The following is a 21,550-nucleotide window of genomic DNA, read 5'->3' on the forward strand; positions in this document are numbered from 1 at the left end:
CAGTTCCTATTTGAGGGGTCTGCCCTGCTATCATGATCAGAACCTTATTACTGCCATTGCTGGACAGTCGGAGATGTATAGTACACTATGTCTATCTACTTCTGCTCTGAAAAGCTGAAGTGAAAGTTTACTGCACACATATGCAACTGGTTACAGGAGGGGAAAGGCTCCCCCTTTCCCAAGATGCCCATTTCCAATGTTGTGAGCCATGTTAGTCTGCTACAAGATATATTATTGCTAAAAGTTAATATTTACAGCGAGTAACTGGCTAGATCAGCCAGACAGTCTCAGTTTCTGTGTAGTTTCCTGATTAAAATACGTAGTGATATTTTGAGAAAGGCAACAATAGGATTTTGGTTACCTACTGGTAAATCCTTTTCTCGTAGTCCGTAGAGGATGCTGGGGTCCACATTAGTACCATGTGGTATAGACGGGGTCCAACAGGAGCCATTGGCACTTTAAGAGTTTGAGAGTGTGGGCTGGCTCCTCCCTCTATGCCCTTCCTACCAGACTCAGTCTAGAAACTGTGCCCGAGGAGACGGACATCTTCGAGAGAAGGATTTAACACAGATAGTGGCAAGATTCATACCAGCTCACACATACAAGGCACATCAAGCTAACTAGCTTGAAAACTCAGCAACAGCTGAAACATTACTTACCAAGTAACAATGCAGTACATAACTAAACAAAGTTGTACTGAACCAGATAACGGTTGCAGGAAAACGAAGCTCTGGGCGGGCGCCCAGCATCCTCTACGGACTACGAGAAAAGGATTTACTGGTAGGCAACCAAAATCCTATTTTCTCTTATGTCCTAGAGGATGCTGGGGTCCACATTCATACCATGTGGATGTACTACAGCTCCAAGAACGGGAGGGAGAGCGTGGAGTGTCCTGTAGAACTGATTGACTGAACTTCAGATCATCAGAGGCCAAAGGATCAAACCTGTAGAACTTGGCAAACGTGTTCGACCCAGACCAAGTTGTCGCTCTGCAAAGTTGTAACGCCGAGACACCCCGGGCAGCCGCCCAGGAAGATCCCACCTTACGAGTAAAGTGGGCCTTAACAGATTTTGGACACTGCAATCCTGCCGTAGAATAAGCATGCTGGATAGTGAACCTAATCCAGTGAGATATAGTCTGCTTTGAAGCAGGACACCCAATTTTCTTGGGATCATACAGGACAAACAAAGAGTCCGATTTCCTGTGACGAGCAGTCCTCTTCACATGGATTTTCAAAGTCCACACAACATCTAAGGTCTTTAACGAAATTGAGGAGTCAGTAGCCACTGGCACCACAATAGGTTGGTTGATATGAAATGCCGACACAACCTTTGGAAGAAACTGCTGTCGTGTCCAGAGCTCAGCTCTATCTTCATGGAATATCGGGTAAGGGCTTTTACAGGACAAAGCCCCCAATTCTGACACATGTCTAGCAGAAGCTAAGGCCAACAACGTGACAGCCTTCCATGTAAGAAATTTGACCTCAACCTCCTGTAGAGGCTGAAACCAGTCTGACTGGAGAAACTGCAACACTACGTCAAGGTTCAAGGTCCCAAGGCGCCATAGGCGGTACAAAGGGAGGTTGTATATGCAGAACTCCCTTCAAAAAGGTCTGGACCTCAGGAAGGGAAGCCAATTGTTTCTGGAAGAAAATGGACAGGGATGAAATCTGGACCTTCACACATCCCAACCTCAGGCCCATATCCACACCTGCTTGCAGGAGGAGGAGAAAACGTCCGAGTTGAAACTCCACCACAGGAAACGTCTTGGACTCGCACTAAAAGACATATTTCTTCCAAATACGATGGTAATGTTTAGACGTTGCCCCTTTCCTAGCCTGTATCAGGGTAGGAATGACCTTCTTTGGAATGCCCTTCCGAGCTAGTATCAGGCGTTCAACCTCCATGCCGTCAAACGTAGCCGCGGTAAGTCTTGATAGGTGAACGGCCCCTGCTGCAGCAGGTCCTCCTGAAGAGGAAGAGGCCTCGGCTCTTCCTGCAAGAGATTCAGAATGTCGCATACCAAGCCCACCTTGGCCAGTCTGGAGCAATGAGGATCGTTTGAACTCTTGTTCTCCTTACGAGCTTTAGAACTCTTGGAATGAGTGGGAGTGGTGGAAACACGTACACCGACTGGAACACCCACGGAGACACCAGGGCATTCACTGCCACTGCTTGTGGGTCCCTCGACCTGGAACAATAGCGTCTTGTTGAGACAAGAGGCCATCACGTCAATTTGGGGTAACCCCCAAAGGTCTGTTATTTCCTTGAACACCTCCGGATGGAGACCCCACTCCCCTGGATGGAGATCGTGTCTGCTGAGGCAGTCTGCTTCCCAGTTGTCCACTCCCGGAATGAAGATTGCAGAGAGCGCCAATGCGTGTCTTTCCGCCCAGAGGATGATTCTTGTCACCTCTGACATCGCACTCTGCTCTTCGTTCCACCCTGTCGGTTTATGTAAACCACCATCATTACATTGTCTGACTGTACTTGAATGGCCCGATTTCTTAGAAGATGGGCCGCCTGAAGAAGACCGTTGTAGACGGCTCTTAGTTCCAGGATGTTGATCGGCAGGCCGGCTTCCAGACTTGACCACCTTCCTTGGAAGGTTTCCCCTTGAGTGACTGGGCCCCAGTCCCGGAGGCTTGCATCCGTGGTTAGAAGGACCCGGTCCTGAATCCTGAACCTGTGGCCCTCCAGAAGGTGAGGCAATTGGAGCCACCAGAGGAGTGAAATCCTGGCCTTTGGCAACAGACGAATTCTCTGTTGCATGTGTAGATGAGATCCTGACCACTTGTCCAGGAGATCCAGTTGGAAGGCTCGAGCATGGAACCTCCCATACTGGAGAGCCTCGTAAGAGGCCACCATCTTCCCCAAAAGGCGAATGCATTGATGAACCGACACCCGGGCTGGCTTCAGGACATCCCGGACCATTGTTTTGTATCACCAACGCCTTTCCCTGTGGAAGAAACACCCTCTGCACTTCCGTGTCGAGTATCATCCCCAGAAAAGACAACTTCTGGGTTGATTCCAAATGAGATATTGGAAGGTTCAGAATCCAACCGTGGACTCTTGAGTAGGCGGGTTGTGAGTACAATGGACTGCAACAGCTCCTCCTTGGACGATGCCTTTATCAGTAGATCGTCCAGAGACGGAATGATGTTTACCCCGTTTTCGGAGTAGAATCCTCATCTCCGCCATCACCTTGGTGAACACCCTTGGTGCTGTAGCGAGGCCGAATGGCAGGGCCTGGAACTGGAAATGACAGTCCAGTAATGCAAAACGGAGATAAGCCTGATGCGGTAGCCAAATCGGAATGTGGAGGTAAAGTACGCATCCTTGAGGTCCAGGGATACTAGGAATTCTCCCTCTTTCAGAGCTCTTATCACCGCCCTGAGAGACTTCATTTTGAACTTGAACTCCTTCAGAAAAGGGTTCAGTGATTTTAGGTTCAGTATGGGTCTGACTGACCCATCCGGTTTCGGTACCACGAAAAGGTTCGAAAAGTAACCCGTGGCTTGCAAATGAGGAGGTACTGGCACAGTGACCTGTGCCTCCACCACCTTCTGGACCACTGCTTGTAGGACAGTTCTGTCCGCCAGCAGAACTGGCAAGCCTGATTTGAAAATTGGTGAGGAGGGAGATTTTGAAATTCCAACCTGTATCCCTGGGACACAATATCTATCACCCAGGAAAACAGGCCGGACGATACCCAGACGTGACTGAACTGTCTGAGCCTCACTCCCACTGGCCCCACCTCCAGGCCGCGCAGTCCACCGTCATGCGGAGGACTTCGGCGTACTGGAAGCAGGCTTAGTTTCCTGGGAACCTGTCGCAGCAGGTTTCTTGGATTTAGCTCGACCTCCCCTAAAGAAGGTATTGGACGGTTTGGCCTTTCTAGGCTTGTTAGACTGAAAGGACAGTGATGCTGATGAAGAGAAGGATTTCTTCGGAGCAGGTGCAGCTGAGGGAAGGAACGGAGACTTACCCGCTGTAGCCTTGGATATCCACGCATCCAAAGCTTCCCCAAAGAGAGCCTGACCTGTGTAGGGTAGGGACTCCACACTTTTCCTGGATTCCGCGTCGGCCGACCACTGGCGCAGCCACAGTCCCAGACGAGCTGAAACAGACATGGAAGAGATTCCCGCAGCCATGGAACCCAGATCTTTCATGGATTCTACCATTAAACCTGCTGAATCGTGAATGTTACGCAAAAACAATTCAACATCACCCTTATCCATTGTATCCAAATCCTCAAGTAAGTTGCCTGACCATTTTACTATAGCTTTTGCAATCCATGCACTAGCAATAGTGGGACGTAATATGGCCCCCGAAGCGGTGTACAGTACATTGATTTAAGTGTATTATCAATTTTTCGATCAGCCGGCTTTTTTAAGGCGGTAGATCCCGGAACAGGTAAAACCACCTTTTTTGAAAGTCTGGACACAGATGCGTCAACAATTGGCGGGCTTTCAAATTTTTTCCTATCCTCCTCAGGGAAAGGAAATGCCACCTGGACCCTTTTAGGGATCTGGAATTTTTTCTCTGGGTTTTCCCATGCTTTCTCAAATATAGCATTTAATTCCTTTGATACAGGGAAGGTTATCTTATTTTTCAGTGAAAAAAGCCTCAACTTGCTCAGGTGTTGTATCATTAATATTCAATACATCCCTGATAGCCTCGATCATCAATTGCACCCCCTTTGCAAAAGAGGCAGACCCCCGCAACACATCTCCAGTACCGTCTGTGGTATCATAGTCGGTATCTGTGTCATCTTGCATGACATGAACAAGCGCACGTTTGTGGGGGTATATAGCAAAGCGTCCTGAGGTACCAGAATCGGGCCATACTGCCATAGAGTTCTGTAATACCTGGGTTGCGGATTCATTACTTGCAACTCTATCTGAAATCTGAGAAATCCAAGATATGATAGAGGAAAACCACTCCGTTTCCCTTGCTGGAATCTGTGCTAAACCAGTGCTATCCTGATTACATGGAATGGGATCATCCTGGGAGGACATATCCTCCGCAGCATATGACACAGTGTCCCTGGACATAGCTAAAGGAGACCACAAAACACCCCACACACACACACAGAGGAGGGCAGACAGAGTTTCACCCTCAAGAATGGCAAGAGAGACGGAGATTGGAGCCAACCCACACACAGTGCTTTTAACCAAAGGGAGACCCCTTGTCAGCGCTGACTGTGCACCTTAATAGTATACACAGTTATATTGTAGCCTCCCCCTGCCTTCTACAACCCCCTGGTACCGTGAGAGATAGCTGGAGTTGCTGTAGAAGGACCTTCTTTCTCCTGATCAGCGCTGTACAGGCAGGAAAATGGCGCTGAGCACTGTTGGGTCTGCTCTGAGGAGAAGCTCTGCCCCAAAATGGCGCTGTCTTCCCGCTCTTCATCTGATTATACAGGCTGGAGGATTGATGCTGGCTGAGATCTTGGGATCCAGACAGGCTTTGTGACCAGTGTAGGGTGTAAGCGCTGGCCCAGGGCACCCCTCAACGCGCCGCACTATGTACCGCTGAGCCTTCCCGGAACAAGCAGCCTCCCTGTAAAATAAAAAAACTCTCTAAAATAACTTTTTACTAGAAAAGCTCTGGAGAGCTCCCCTAGCTGTGACCGGCTCCTCCGGGCACATTTTCTAAACTGAGTCTGGTAGGAGGCGCATAGAGGGAGGAGCCAGCCCACACTCTCAAACTCTTAAAGTGCCAATGGCTCCTATTGGACCCGTCTATACCCCATGGTACTAATGTGGACCCCAGAATCCTCTAGGACGTAAGAGAAATAGTATTTATCATCCTACACAACAATATTTATTTCATGTTTATTTCTACCCTAAAGGACATCTTTCATAAAGGTACAATTATTTAAAACCTACTGTACACTTAATTTTGTAATGAGAAATGTATACAGTTGTCATTTTGTGCAATATTTTGTTGTACAAGTTGAGACTCCCATATCTGAAATGCTTGGGGCCAGAAGTATTTTGGAATACCATAATGCAATATCTTGGGGACAGGGCCATCTTAACAGCATTGTAAGCACTGGGCAAAGCAATGCACTGGGGCCCCTACACACCCATTCACTGGAACCAATAAAAAATATATAACATGTCCCTCCTGTGGTCCTGCATCGTCTCTCCACATGCTTCCATACAGTGAATGGCTGTCAGCACTCTGATTGGTGAATTGCTCCAACTAGTGGATGACAAAAATAAAACTAATAAAGCATAACGAAGAATATCAATCGACAATCACTCGCAAGAAATCACAGTTCCTGTCAAATGAGATCACAGCAGCAAACAATAGGCCAGCTCAACTTTTCCGCACAGTGGAGATGCTGTGCAAGCCAGCATGCCTGCAGACTGATGAGACCCTTTCCCAAGCAAGATGCAACGAGTTTGCAAACTTCTTTGCAGATAAAATATCCACCATCCGGGCTGGAATATCCACAGTGCCATCAAAGGAGAGCCAAACTACAAAGCCTGCCAATATAAGCTACCTGCCTTCATGGACCAGCTTTGACCCAGTGGATGTAAAGGACACTGCTGAAATTGCTCGGATTTTGCGTCCCACCACCTGTGGTCTGGACCCAGCCTCAACCAAGCTTCTAATAGGTTGTACGGATATAATCGGTCCTGTCTTTGCAAAAATTGTTCAATGCTCTTTGCAGACAGGCATTTTTCCTGGACCCCTAAAGGAAGCAATTGTTAGACCACTTCTTAAAAAACCTAATTTAGATCCCGACTGCATGTCCAACTACAGACCGGTATCAAACCTTCCTTTCCTAGGAAAGGTTATTGAGAAAGTGGTTGCAAATCAACTGGAAACTCGCCTGACAACCCATGATATTTATGATCCATTTCAATCAGGATTCAGGAGAAGACATAGCACTGAAACAGCCCTGGTGTGTGTGTTAAATGATCTTCTGATGGCAAAAGACAGAGGTGACTGTTCAATATTAATCCTTCTGGATCTCTCGGCAGCATTTGATACCGTGGACCACGGGCTTCTGATTGAGCGACTGATACACTTCTGTGGTCTGGATGGCACAGTCCTAAACTGGTTCAAATCATTTCTCACAGGCAGGTCACAGAGAGTATCATCTGGATTATACTCATCACCACCAGTGCCATTGCCATGTGGTGTCCCACAAGGTTCTATACTATCCCCCATGCTTTTTGCAGTATACATGCTCCCATTGGGCGAAATAATCAGGCGCCATGGCCTGGTCTACCACTGCTATGCAGATGATACACAACTGTACTTGTCCTTTGCTCCGGGCACTGATAACCCAGTAGCAACCCTGAATGGCTGTCTAGCTGAACTACAGGAGTGGATGAGCGCCAGTTGGCTGCGACTGAACCCGGATAAAACAGAGGTCCTTATAATACGACCGCAACATCAAAGGACAAGACTGCAGCATAGCCAACCAACTGGACTTACACTCGGGGATTCAGAATTACAGACCAGTGATCATGTGCGGAATCTTGGCGTTGTCCTGGATGATGGCTTGACACTTAAACATCAGATATCAGCCACAATCAAATCCTCATTCTTTCACCTGAGGAACATAGCCAGAATCAAGCACTTAATTCCCTCAGATGATATGCCAAAAGTCATACATGCATTTGTATCATCTCGATTAGACTACTGTAATGCCCTCTACCTTGGTCTACCAGCAAAAGAATTGCAACGCTTACAGCTGGTGCAAAACACAGCTGCCAGGCTGTTAACCAACCAGCCCCGTTCCAGCCACATAACACCCATCCTCTACTCCCTTCACTGGCTGCCTGTAAGATGGCGAATCCTCTTCAAGATTGGCTTACTGAGTTTCAAAGCATTACATGACCAAGGCCCAAGGTACCTGAAACAGCTTCTGATCCCATACTGCCCCACTCGATTACTGCGATCTGTAGATGAAGGACTTTTAGCAGTACCTAGAATCTACCGTAATTCATCTGGGGGTCGAGCTTTTAGTCATGCGGCTCCGACTCTATGGAACTCACTTCCCAGCACAGTGCGAGAGGCCCCAACTATAGAATCCTTCAAAAGTAGACTCAAGACTTTCCTGTTTACTCAAGCATTTCCATAGTATCTCTTTTAGTATCTTCATGTTTCTGTATTTTATGAAAAATGTACTTCATTATTTTTCTGTACTATATTATGCTGTGTATCTGTTAAGCGCCTTGAGTCCTATTGGAGAAAGAGCGCTATATAAATAAAATTATTATTATTATTATTATTATCCATAAATTAGCATGCTAATGCTAATAGCCATTCACTGTCTGGCTGCAGGCTGGGAGGCAGGTAGATAATGCTGCCTGACCACTTTGATTGTGTGACCCCCACCTTCCCCTGCTCGGAGGCCTCTAGAATTATAGGGCCCTGGGCAGATGCCCATTGCGCCTATATATTAAGATGGCCCTGCTTAGGGATGGGACCCAAGTCTAAACACAAAATGCATTTGTTTCATATACTGTATACCTTATACACATAGCCTGAATTACATAATATTTGTAATAATTTTTTACATGAAACAAAGTTTGTGTACATTTCACCATCAGAATATAAAGGTGTCACTATCTCAGTCATGCTCAACAATTTTTTGGATTTTGTACTATTTAGACATCTGCTTTTAGGATATGGGAGACTCAACCTGAAATACATCTTGGACCACTAATAAGTGATAGCTTGTGCATATGTAACAGATATATATATTTATAATGTGTTTATGGAAATAGTACATATAATAAAATACATTATAGTAATAATAGAAATGACTACATTTTATTTACGTTTTTTAGATATAATTAAACTTTATTAATTAAATGTACTTTTAAAAGTCATGAATAATTTGAGCATGCAAACATTCCTCCTCACTTACTCAGAAAGCAATGTGTAGTGTGTAGTAAAAGTGCTACCTCTCTACAAAATGAAGATTCAATACACATAATCCATTCATCAAGTTGCACAATCATATCTAGGAAAACATCCTAACTCTATGTAATCATATAATAACAAACAAATAAACAATGTAAAATGTCTTATTCTTTGTTTTGTAGGAAAGCATGAAACTGCTGGGGCCAAGCTTTTGAAATCCTACCAAAGAATGAGGCAAGTAAGATTTAAGGAGATGCATGTCCAGAATCTGCAGATAGAGATATTATGGCATATTGTAAGGCATTAGGTATGAAATGCTGGGAGTTGGGATGTAGGCGGTCAGAATACCGACCTCAGCATCCTGATGGTGGTAATACCGCCTTTTCCCAATGCCCCTTAACCCTCCCTACTCGCAGCCTTAACCTAACCCTCTCCCTGCAGCCTAACACTAACCCTCCCTGGGGGCGCCTAACCCTAACCTCCCCTTTCCCGCAGGCTAAATCTAACCTCCCTCTGGCTGATCGGCATGCACTTGTTCGGGATCCCAGCTGTCGGGATTCCAACAGTGGGTTTGTCAACCTTGTCGGGATGCCAGAGCCGGCATTCCGAGCAGTGTCTGGATTCCGGCGTCGGCATTTCAACTGCCGGGATACCGACAGCCTGGATCGTGACCAGATCCCATTGCAAGTTGCAATTTTGTTCAGCGGGGCCAAATTTTATAATATATCTTGGCATTGAATTAATGCTCATGTCAGTGAACTGTTCATGACCAACCTTGTCACTCACCATTTATAAAAACGTGGGTACAGTACTTAAGCCATCAAGACTCTAGCTATTATGACTTTGTCCTGAGCAGAGAAATTAAATCTATCAGAGGTTCCCAAACGTGGTCCTCAAGGCACCCCAACGGTCCTGGTTTTAAATGTGTCCACAGGTGATTTAATTAGCACCTTAGTCAATTTGATTTAAACATCTGTGCTGAGCCATGGATATACCTAAAACCTGGACTGTTGGGGTGCCTTGAGGACCACGTTTGGGAACCTCTGAAATATTCACTAGATTGTGATGTTCAACTGTCCAGAACAAGATCAAGGGAAATCCTGAAAAGACATTTTGCTATCCAGCTGTATTCTATACAATATTACAAGTGTCCTGAGAGGCAATCTACACTACAGAAAACAGTAAAGTTCACAATATATAATACAGAAAGGATTTTTGTAGACCACTATAAAATATATAGCGTATTCTAGTAATTCATATACATTACGGAAAGTATATTTGTGACTACTATAACTCTGGACTTCCGGTGGAATTAGAATGCAGACCCCAATCTTCTTGTGTCACTACAAGAAAAGCGGTCATAATCACTTGACTGGCCCTGCCTCTCTGATATATATATAGAGATATATATATATATATATATAGCTATATAGATATCTATATCTATCTATAGCTATATCTATCTATAGCTATATCTATCTATAGCTATATCTATCTATAGCTATATCTATCTATAGCTATATCTAGCTATAGCTATATCTATCTATATATATATATATATATCTATATATATATATATATATATATATATATATATATATAATATGTATGTATGTAACTGGGTGGTTAACTATGTGATTAAACCAGTAATAGCAACACTAATCGTAATACACCCCTCAAACTATAATTCAGTGGCAGCTTTTCACAATAAGATGTGAGACACAAGTGGTAGTAATGTAGTACATTGAAGTGAGTATAGCGCCTAAAGGTGTGGAAAAATAAAATATAAAATTGGGATACAGAGATACACTTAGCTTCCTTTATATTACAGTCTTCAGTTGAATGACCATGGTAGAACTCAAGTTATATGAAAAACAAACAAAGAGCAATAAAAACATAGTGCAACCTGGTATGGTGCAAGGAATGGTTGTTCATATAAAAGTTTTCCTTATATAGAGGAACTATGCTTAGAAACTATTGCAAGTACCAAAACAACAATATAAAATGTGTTTTTTATGTGATTAAGTCCGCAAGCTAGGACGAAACGCATTGGCACTTACGCCTTCTGGGTCCCTTTTGAAAGCTTTCTTTTAACTTATTTCTTGTATGTTTTCTACCTATTGGTTACCGTTTAGAATATCTGATTAAGGAGTTCTGAGTTCTACTATGGTCATTCGACTGAAGACTGTAATATAAAGGAAGCTAAGTGTATCTCTGTATCCCAATTTTCTATTTTATTTTTCCGCGCCATTAGGCGCTACATTTACTCCAAAGTACTATATATATATATATATATATATATATATGTGCAAACATCCGGCACTAACTTCTGCTGTTGCTTAAAATAATCACTCCGGTGCCTTCCAGGGGTTCAGCGTCCCAGTATATGAAAGCGTGATGGCGGCACTCAGAGATTTGCAAAGTGCTTACAAAATGCTGTTTATTTCAACGTTTCGGGCTCCTGCCCGTCGTCAGGAACATACAAACAAAAACTGTGCAATACATACAATTCTTATATACCCTCCCCAACAAGAACATAATTACCTGATCAGTCGCAGCTGGATACCATCTCTCCCGCGTGTAATGCTGACAGGGAAGATCTCAGGGTCTCCGGTCGTCTCAGCAGTGACGTCAAGAGCGTGCGCCGTCCTACTTCTGCTACCATCGTCAACGTTTGCCTGTTACCTAGGCAACGTTAGCTGCACGGTCCGGTTACTGCTAATTGCCTTCAAGGATTCCCGTCACTTCCCTGCTGCTGACAACGTAAGAAGGGGCTCGTTCGCAGCAACCAATCAGATACCTTCACAACACCCAATATCCGTGATCTAAAAAATAAATCATGTTAAAAACATTATTATTAAAATTACAAGCCAATCAAATGCATTCTAATGAGGGTGGAATGCAGGGCAAACAGCCTAACTGAGCATGAGGCTATATATAATTAGGAAAATTAGCTAGCTAAACGAGAAGAAAAAAATATATATCTACAAAAAACATTGTAGACCCAAGGAGTCGTTAAGACCCCTTGGGGCCAAAGTCTCCAATGTATGAATCCATTTACTTTCTAGTTGAAGTAACTTTTTCTTCCTGTTACCGCCTCTCTGATTCAATGGCACATGGTCAATCAATTTTATTTTAATACTGGCTATACTATGATTGACTTCAGCACAGTGTCTGGCCACTGGCTGGTCACTAGTGCCAGACTCCAGGGCTGCCTTAATGGCGGATCGATGTCCTGCCATTCTTTCCCTGAATTGTCGTTCTGTCTTGCCCACATAGTAAAAACCACATGGGCAAGACAGAATGTAAATGACAAATTTGGTGGTACATGTGAGGGCATGCCGTATAGTAAATTTCTTCCCAGAATGTGGATGTAAAAATGAATCACCTGGTATGATCGATCTGCATGTAGTGCATCCTAGACAACGGTGGCATCCAGTTTTTTGACTGAGAAAATGTGACACCGTTGCTTGTTTTTTAAGTTTGGTGATATCTCTTTTAACTAGCAGATCACTGAGGTTCCTGCCTCGGGTATAACAGGGTAGAAGTCTAGTACCTGTGAGGGCTGGTAGACCTCTATCTGTATTAATGATGGGCCAAAACTTTTTGGCATATTGTTTTGTAAATTTACCTTTAATATTAAATCTGTTAACCCGTGCATGCACTACATGCAGATCGATCATACCAGGTGATTCATTTTTACATCCACATTCTGGGAAGAAATTTACTATACGGCATGCCCTCACATGTACCACCAAATTTGTCATTTACATTCTGTCTTGCCCATGTGGTTTTTACTATGTGGGCAAGACAGAACGACAATTCAGGGAAAGAATGGCAGGACATCGATCCGCCATTAAGGCAGCCCTGGAGTCTGGCACTAGTGACCAGCCAGTGGCCAGACACTGTGCTGAAGTCAATCATAGTATAGCCAGTATTAAAATAAAATTGATTGACCATGTGCCATTGAATCAGAGAGGCGGTAACAGGAAGAAAAAGTTACTTCAACTAGAAAGTAAATGGATTCATACATTGGAGACTTTGGCCCCAAGGGGTCTTAACGACTCCTTGGGTCTACAATGTTTTTTGTAGATATATATATTTTTTTCTTCTCGTTTAGCTAGCTAATTTTCCTAATTATATATAGCCTCATGCTCAGTTAGGCTGTTTGCCCTGCATTCCACCCTCATTAGAATGCATTTGATTAGCTTGTAATTTTAATAATAATGTTTTTAACATGATTTATTTTTTAGATCACGGATATTGGGTGTTGTGAAGGTATCTGATTGGTTGCTGCGAACGAGCCCCTTCTTACGTTGTCAGCAGCAGGGAAGTGACGGGAATCCTTGAAGGCAATTAGCAGTAACCGGACCGTGCAGCTAACGTTGCCTAGGTAACAGGCAAACGTTGACGATGGTAGCAGAAGTAGGACGGCGCACGCTCTTGACGTCACTGCTGAGACGACCGGAGACCCTGAGATCTTCCCTGTCAGCATTACACGCGGGAGAGATGGTATCCAGCTGCGACTGATCAGGTAATTATGTTCTTGTTGGGGAGGGTATATAAGAATTGTATGTATTGCACAGTTTTTGTTTGTATGTTCCTGACGACGGGCAGGAACCCGAAACGTTGAAATAAACAGCATTTTGTAAGCACTTTGCAAATCTCTGAGTGCCGCCATCACGCTTTAATATATATATATAAATCCCTCAGACTGGTGGTTATGATTGTCATACCGAAGTGTCAAATAAACATGTATTTTGCATAATACATTGTATTTGAGTGTGTGAGAAAGGGGGGTCCCACATATCTGGTTGGCTGACTGGGGGGTTTAGGAGATAGCATCTATTTACTAAGCCTTGGATGGAGATAAAGTGGACCGAGATAAAGTACAAGCCAATCAGATCCTAACTGCCATGTCCCAGGCTGAGTTTAAAAATGACAGTTAAAAGCTGATTGGCTGGTACTTTATCTCCATCCAAGGCTTAGTAAATAGACCCCTTACAGGTTCTATACTGTAGCTGTGTCCTTTTATACTGTGGATTCAGTAGTGCTGAAAAGCCCCTCTCGTGCGGCCAGCCAACCAGATGTGTGGGACCCCCCTTGCCACACACACAAATAAAATTTCATATACTCACATACTTCAAAACAATTGGAAATGACAAGACTGCATTGCTAACATACACTAAGCTCCAGGCTTAATACGTCTGCCCCTGAGTCTGGGTTAAAAGGGCTCTGTTGCGAGCTGCCATGGATTTTCCTTACCTAAAATTCTGTTGTGCTTTATCTGTGACTTAGTTTGTACATGTGTGCAACCATTTCCAGTGTGGTTACAGTAGCAGCCTAGTATCTCTCGTACACTATGTGCAGCTTTGTGCTTTGTCTGCAATGTGACTAAACTAAAATAAAAATACCGTACACTACTCCACTTAGAGTGGTATATTTACTAAAGATTGATTTTAGTCGATTTTGTGTTTTCTGGGGAGTTTCTTTCAATTTTGCAAATCAAAGATCTGCTAAAGGCAAAATCAGCTGAAAATGTGGAAAAAAATATTAATATTAAATAAAATATCAATCCCCGGGCAAAATCGTACATGGGAAAACATAAGTGGAAAGACAAAAAATCTATGCTTTACCAACTGTTGCTTTGAAAAGCGAACAAAAATCAACAAACTGACCAAACAATCGACTAATATGTAAAAGACGTTTTTAACTTCTAAAACACATTCTATTGGCTAAACCTTCATTGTGATGCATATAAAAAGTAGAGATGAGCAGTTCGTTTTTGATGAAAACCAATCACACCTGATCTTGGGGGTTCCAAGTCAAAGAATGTCCAGGCACAGGTCACCCCGCCAAGTTTGGATCTCGGATCTAAAAATGGAATCTTGCGTATTTTAGATTGCATGTAAGTCCCTCCCTCATAATTGCAGGTGCAATTTCATACTGTAAAATACTCTAAATGAAGTTATTGATGTTAATAGTACTGTCGGAACAAAAACAAGACCAAATTATCTCTTTTTAGCAATTTTGAAAGAAATCCAGATCCAAACCAAAATATGAGGGTCTGTGCACATCTCTAATAAAAAGGGACCCAACAATTTGGTGCACTGTGGCTTGTAGGAATTATCGGGCTCATTTAGTGATGGATGCGGAACACATCATTCTGCCTATTTGGAAATACGCCTCTATAAAAATATGCTAATGCAGCAGGAGGCATCTGAAGGGAAAATGACAGCATTGCAGATCCGAGTGCTGCATCCGAAAATGCAGCATTGGATTACCCTGAGGCAAAGACGCAGGTCACCCACCACTGGAGATGTACACAAACCATCCGGATTGCGTACATTTGTGAATGAGGCCCTATGGCAGTTCAAGGCTATGCAATGATGAGCACTTTCCTGTCGTATGCAAATTGCCACCCTGACTTATTTGGATATTTTTAGGTCTACTTGCAGTCGATTTTGAATGGAATTGACAGAAACAACAGACTTGACACTACAAAAAAATCGACTGACATTGATGTTGATTTTAAATCGATTTCAAAATGAACATTCGTAAATGTACAAACACAAACATCGATGTCGGTCAATTTTAAAATCAACCTAAAAATAGATCTTTAGTAAATATACTCCTCAGTCGCTCTAGACATCTCGCGCCGTATGGTGTAAAGACGCTCGGAGGAAGAATCCGTAGCTAGTGCATGCATGTAGAGATCAATATTCACAGCATATTTTTTTTTTTTTAAATATTACCTGTTAATATCCATTTGGACTACATCTGATCAGGAGATAAGTTTGTGTACAAAGGAATCACTAGGTGGGAAAAGCACAGGTGGTAAAAAAAGGAAGGTTTATTTCTATCGAAATTTTTAAATGATAGATTTTGTGGTTGATTCTGAGGTGGGAGGAAAGCTAAAAAGCAAATCACTTTTGTATCTGGAACAAACCATTTTGCAAAGCAAGGGGTGCAAATATATTATTTTTTTTGCATGAAGGGTAAATACTGGCTGCTTTTTCATGTAGCCCACAAATGCTGGACAGCTTTATTTATACACTGTTATTTAGATTTAAGTTTGTATCAGTGGCAGATATTACCTATGCACTGCAGGACTGCAGACCCCCAATAAAATCCGCAACTGCAGGGAGTGAGCCAGTTGTAGTCTGTGACTGCACTGGCTACACAGTGACTGGTAGTGATGACTTCTCTTAGAAGTCCTACCAGAGCCGAGACTAAACATTCTGGTGCCCTGTGCCACTGCGATAGCCACCCTCCACCTCAAAGGTAGGAGTCGCCGCTGGTTTGGACACTCCTCTCCCAAATCTATATATCTCTGCACATTGTAAGCCTGCCATACCTGCAGTGCAGTATGGTTTTTTGTCACGGTGCTTTGCTCTGAACTAAGATTCAGCCCCTTTGTCTTTGATCAAGCAGGCAAGGAATACTTTTATATATTATTAGACTTTGTAGTATATTTGTGTGTGTGTGTGTGTGTGTGTGTGTGTGTGTGTGTGTGTGTGTTCATTCTTTATTTTGAAGTATAATAATTTACTAAAATGCAATTCTGCAATTTACTAAAGCCCAAACTGCCAGAATCCCACCAAGAATCCAGACTTTAGGATATTATACAATATTGAAGCACCATCAAGGGTTTTCCCATTAGAGGTACAGCAACCCCAGATGTACTAAGTGGCGAGTTTGGAACCCACTGCACATTTGTAAAAAAAACTGTTATGATTATGACAGATACGATAGCTTGGACAGCATGTTGCTGGAGCTATATGGTGAATCACAATATGCTTATGAGTGCAATTGTGTTGAACAAGGAAGCAGATAACAGTGACAATTTCCTTATGGGAAATAATATTACATTAATATAAAGGAAAATTATTGTTGACATTTATTGAGAGCAATATTATTAAAGATAGTAAAGGGGCAATATTATTTGTTAATTGGTGTTAAAAAATGTTCTAATCATGTGGCCACATTAATTATGTTATATCTATATAAATGGTGCACTTACAATAAAATAATAAATGTTGCCACATCATACAAAAACCTTTTTAAACACCAATAAACAATTAATATTGCTCCTTTCCTATATTTAATAAATCACATTGATATCAAAATTAAACAATGCTCTTCCTCCTGATATAGTAATAAAATACTATTTCCCTCATAATAGAATTATCAGTATTTTCTACCTTCTTACGCAATATATGATTGTCCTAATTATAAGTGCATTGTGATATCTCACCTTCTGATTAGCCAGATAAATGCAGCAGTTTTATGACCGTATTTTTGTCAAAACCTAAGGAAAGAAAACACCACAAAGCAACTATAGACCATATGGACATCAACCACCATTTACAGCACTCCCATCAAAATCACTGAATAGTAAATTATAATCAATGTGCAGAGGTTTTTTTTAAACCCCAGGATAACTGCCGCCCAAAGTTCTATTAAGTTACATAGTAAATACTGTTGCTTCAATGTAATGTTGTGCTTTTTATCAAAAAAATTAAATGTTTGTTAAAATGTTTTTTTGTTTTTTTTTTCTTGTCGTGTTCTAGTAAGATCTCTGTTGTTCCTCCCACACCACCTCCTTTCTCTGAAGCAACCGATGTATATACCTCCGGGGTAATGTATAACAATATTTTTTAAAATATTTGTTTCCATAGATTTGGCAGAACTGTTAAATGCAGAAGAGAAGAACATTACATAAATAATATAACGGAGGGCTATAAAATAAAAATTTGGCATAAAATATTACATACTAAACTAGTATTTTGGACCTGTCATTTGCCGGGGTTTCAAGTTAGTAGCTATTGGCATTTTTTTCCCTCTCTTTTTCCCAACTTCCCATCCCTCTCTCTCTCTCTCTCCTCCACCTGTCTCCCCCTCCCTGCCCCCACCCCACTTCTCTCTCTCACCCACTTTTTTCTTTCTCTCCAATCATCTCTCCCTCTCTCTCTCCCACCCCTCTTGCTCTTTCTCTCACCCTCATCTTTATCTCCACCCCCCCACCCTCACACACACACACACACACACACACACACACACACACACACACACACACACACACACACACACACCTTTTGTATACCAAATGCCTAATATGCTCTGTGAAATGGGGTACACTCTGGATTGCAATGTGTTGTAATTTATTATTTCAATATTCTGTCACCTTGGATATCTGCCTCATATTTCACCAATGTCAGTAACAACATTAGTTTTTTTTTTTAATTACTTTCACACAAATATAAATTTTTAAATCCTTATCTGACAAGTTCTGAAAACATGAGCACTGATGCAGATGCTCAAAGTGACTCCCACTGCAGCAGCTCTGTGGATCCTGGGAGGTACGAGGGCGTGTTGCTATGGGGAAGAAGTGTCCTGTGACGTTGCAAAAGCTGAAGGGGCTCTAACTTTGTGGAAACTGGGGGATGTGCTGTGTACTTATGCAGAGAGCAGGCCATACTTCCCAGGCTAATGCCCTGGGCCAGCATTAAAAGGTAGCCAAGCTTCCAATATCAAATCCAGTGATTCGATAGCTACTAGTAATCCAACCAAAACCATCTGTTGGCATAACCATCGATGGTCAAACTGTGCGCAGAAGTATTCAGTACTTCATGCAAGCATACATTAGCTGGCTGTTTACACTAAATCCTAGTGTCCAAAGCCAGAGGCATAGCCAGAACTTTTTTGGGCCACATGGCAACATTTGGAAGGCGCTCCTGTCCCAGTGTTTCTAGAGAGACACCTCTCTGCAGCAGTTGTTAGTTTTATGCTTCATAGTAGTACCCTAGCTTATTTTATGAACACTAGTTGTGCCCTAGTTCACGTTATGTCTCATTGTAGGGCGTCCACTACACATTATGCAACACAATATCCTCAATTCACATTATCACATACAGTGTCCCCAGTTTATATTATGCCACACTATAGTGCTCCCCAGTTTATTTTATACCACATTACATTGAGCAGGTCCAGGGGCATAACTACATACATTGTAGGCCCCAAGGCAAACTTTTGTAAGGGCCCCTATACACCACCCAATGGTGAGAAATGTATACAACACATATAACTTTGACCGAAAAGGTGGGCCCCTCTCACTCTGGGCCCCATAGTAGCTAGATTCCCTGCACCTACAGTATGTTACAGTAGCTGCGCCCTTGTTCACAGCACATAGAAACTGTAAACCATTGGATTGACATTGGAAAGCTGCATCTGATGACTGAAAACCATAGACTACCTGCAATTTGAAAAAGTCCTGACGTTTGAACCATTGAATCAAATACATTAATGTTTGCTAACCATCGGCTTCCAATGTCCATCCCTAGGTCTTGGTAATGGTGGCGGGGTACAGAGTTGGACAGAGCAGTGCCCAGTCTCTGTAGTAAACATAGGAGCAGCAGACATTTTGTTATCAGCACAATGGGGAAAGAGGTCAACACATTAACAGGTGGGAGACCCAAACCCTCTCAGGGGCGGAAGGGGTTAGGACCTTCTCTTTCTGGGAAGGCTGAAATGGTGTGCGGCAGACATCTGTTATCTCCTGCAGATACGCCTGTAAGCGGTGGCATGTATTGTGGCTCAGACAGAGCTGTGAGGTGGGGAGGCGGGGGGGGGGGGGTTGTTTTGCCTCCCTTCAGTTAGAGTCTAGACACATGCTTCGAAGCGTTATTATATAGACTGGAGTGTGCTGAAGTGGTTGTAAGGAATATTATTTTATCTTTGTATTGTAACACTGTGGTTGGATGGTCATACTGTGTGCATGTATCCCACTCAAATTACAGTACTGCATTTCTACAGGTAAACTGCTTATACCGGTGACACACCTGTCTCTCCAATTCTCTGTAATTGCCTCCACTTGATATTTTTATATACAGGGAAAAGTGTGCTACAGTTTTTATGGTGCTACAAGAATTCTAGCGAAAAACTAAAAGAAACAAAGAAAGAAAATTACAGGAGTGTTCTAAGAATGGGGTAAAACAAGAGTCTTCAAGGAACACTATGATCAAAACTGTGCGAGCTTCATATCTATATTTTATCATAGTATTTAGAAATAGTATTTTGCACAGGAAGTGTCATTTGACATTCTAGAATTGAATCCTCATATGTTTTTCAATGGCCTGTCCCTATATATGAAGCAGTTGCTTTGTTAATATTGTCAGTCACTAGTTTGGGTAGTAGTAGTATAAAGGGACACTTGGCTACTGTGCAAGGACAGCAAGACCCAATTTGAGAAGCTGGTTGGATGCACAGTTCTACATATATTTATTCTACAGCTACTGGAATAGAAAGCTCACCAAGCAGCACAGGGGTTCATTCAGACCTGGCTGCATGAGCGTCCCACAGCGCAGTTTGCCGATGGAGCTAACTGCGCATGCACAGCGGCCGCACGGTCACACACATTGCGGTCACATCCCCGATGTGACAGTAGGCGTTTGCAGGGTGGCAACGTAGTGTTGGGGGAAATGGAGCAAACTAGGGCGGGCTGGGACTGTTTTTGGGGCAGCCAGGCTGCACTGCCAGGGGTCAACCTTAGTTCCGATGCGTCCGCAATTAGATTGCTGATGCATCGGGAGGCGGCCTAACACATGCTGGGTGGCTTTGCCCTGTTCTGGGCGGCCCCCAGCATGTGCAGAGATGAACGTTGATCTGGCGGCATATGCAGCCATCTGCGTTCATCTCTGAATAACCTCCTCATTCTGTTATCAGGAGATGTCTCTCTGAAATAGTAATGTATGTGGAGACAGAGACTATGGGGGTCATTCCGAGTTGTTCGCTCGCAAGCGGATTTTAGCAGATTTGCTCATGCTAAGCCGCCGCCTACTGGGAGTGAATCTTAGCATCTTAAAATTGCGAACGATGTATTCGCAATATTGCGATTACACACCTCGTAGCAGTTTCTGAGTAGCTCCAGACTTACTCGGCTTCTGCGATCAGTTCAGTGCTTGTCGTTCCTGGTTTGACGTCACAAACTAACCCAGCGTTCGCCCAGACACTCCCCCGTTTCTCCGGCCACTCCTGCGTTTTTTCCGGAAACGGTAGCGTTTTTTCCCACACGCCCATAAAACGGCCTGTTTCCGCCCAGTAACACCCATTTCCTGTCAATCACATTACGATCGCCAGAACGATGAAAAAGCCGTGAGTAAAATTCCTAAGTGCATAGCAAATTTACTTGTCGCAGTGCGGACATTGCGCATGTGCATTAAGCGAAAATTCGCTGCGATGCGAAGATTTTTACCGAGCGAACAACTCGGAATGACCCCCTATGAGAAGACACTATTGTGAAACAGACAATTATTACTGCTTTAAAACCAGCCTTATTCAATAAAACTTGTCAGTTTTTTCTCTTCTAAAATACTGTTCAGTTTTACCTTTACTTATGGCTTAAATAACATACAGCAGTACTGCAAAATTTAATTCACTAAAAATTGTGCAATTATTTGGCGGATTCCTGTGTATTTTTCACAAAATGGATGTGACGATATAGGAAGTTAGTCTATTCACAGGGGGTGGGTATCCTATTAGCAACAGTAATTTACCGCTGCTAATAGATTCGCAAGGGGCTATCCTATTAGCCCCGATGCCAGCGTGCTGATCGCCCAATGCAGGCATTTATTAGGGATTATGCTTTGTGTGC

The 21,550-nt window shown here is 43.0% G+C and overlaps 1 protein-coding gene across 1 annotated transcript in view; it reads left to right on the forward strand.

Moving 5' to 3' along the window:
- SYTL3 (synaptotagmin like 3) overlaps nucleotides 1-21,550 on the forward strand; it is a 170,817-nt gene that overhangs the window by 63,767 nt on the left and 85,500 nt on the right. Inside the window, exons 5-6 of the mRNA XM_063917458.1 lie at nucleotides 9,081-9,132; nucleotides 17,472-17,538. Of these exons, the coding sequence (XP_063773528.1) occupies nucleotides 9,081-9,132; nucleotides 17,472-17,538 (119 nt within the window). The remainder of the gene's footprint in view (nucleotides 1-9,080; nucleotides 9,133-17,471; nucleotides 17,539-21,550) is intronic.

The sequence above is a fragment of the Pseudophryne corroboree genome, chromosome 4 (assembly GCF_028390025.1).
Source record: "Pseudophryne corroboree isolate aPseCor3 chromosome 4, aPseCor3.hap2, whole genome shotgun sequence".
Taxonomy (NCBI): Eukaryota; Metazoa; Chordata; class Amphibia; order Anura; family Myobatrachidae; genus Pseudophryne; species Pseudophryne corroboree.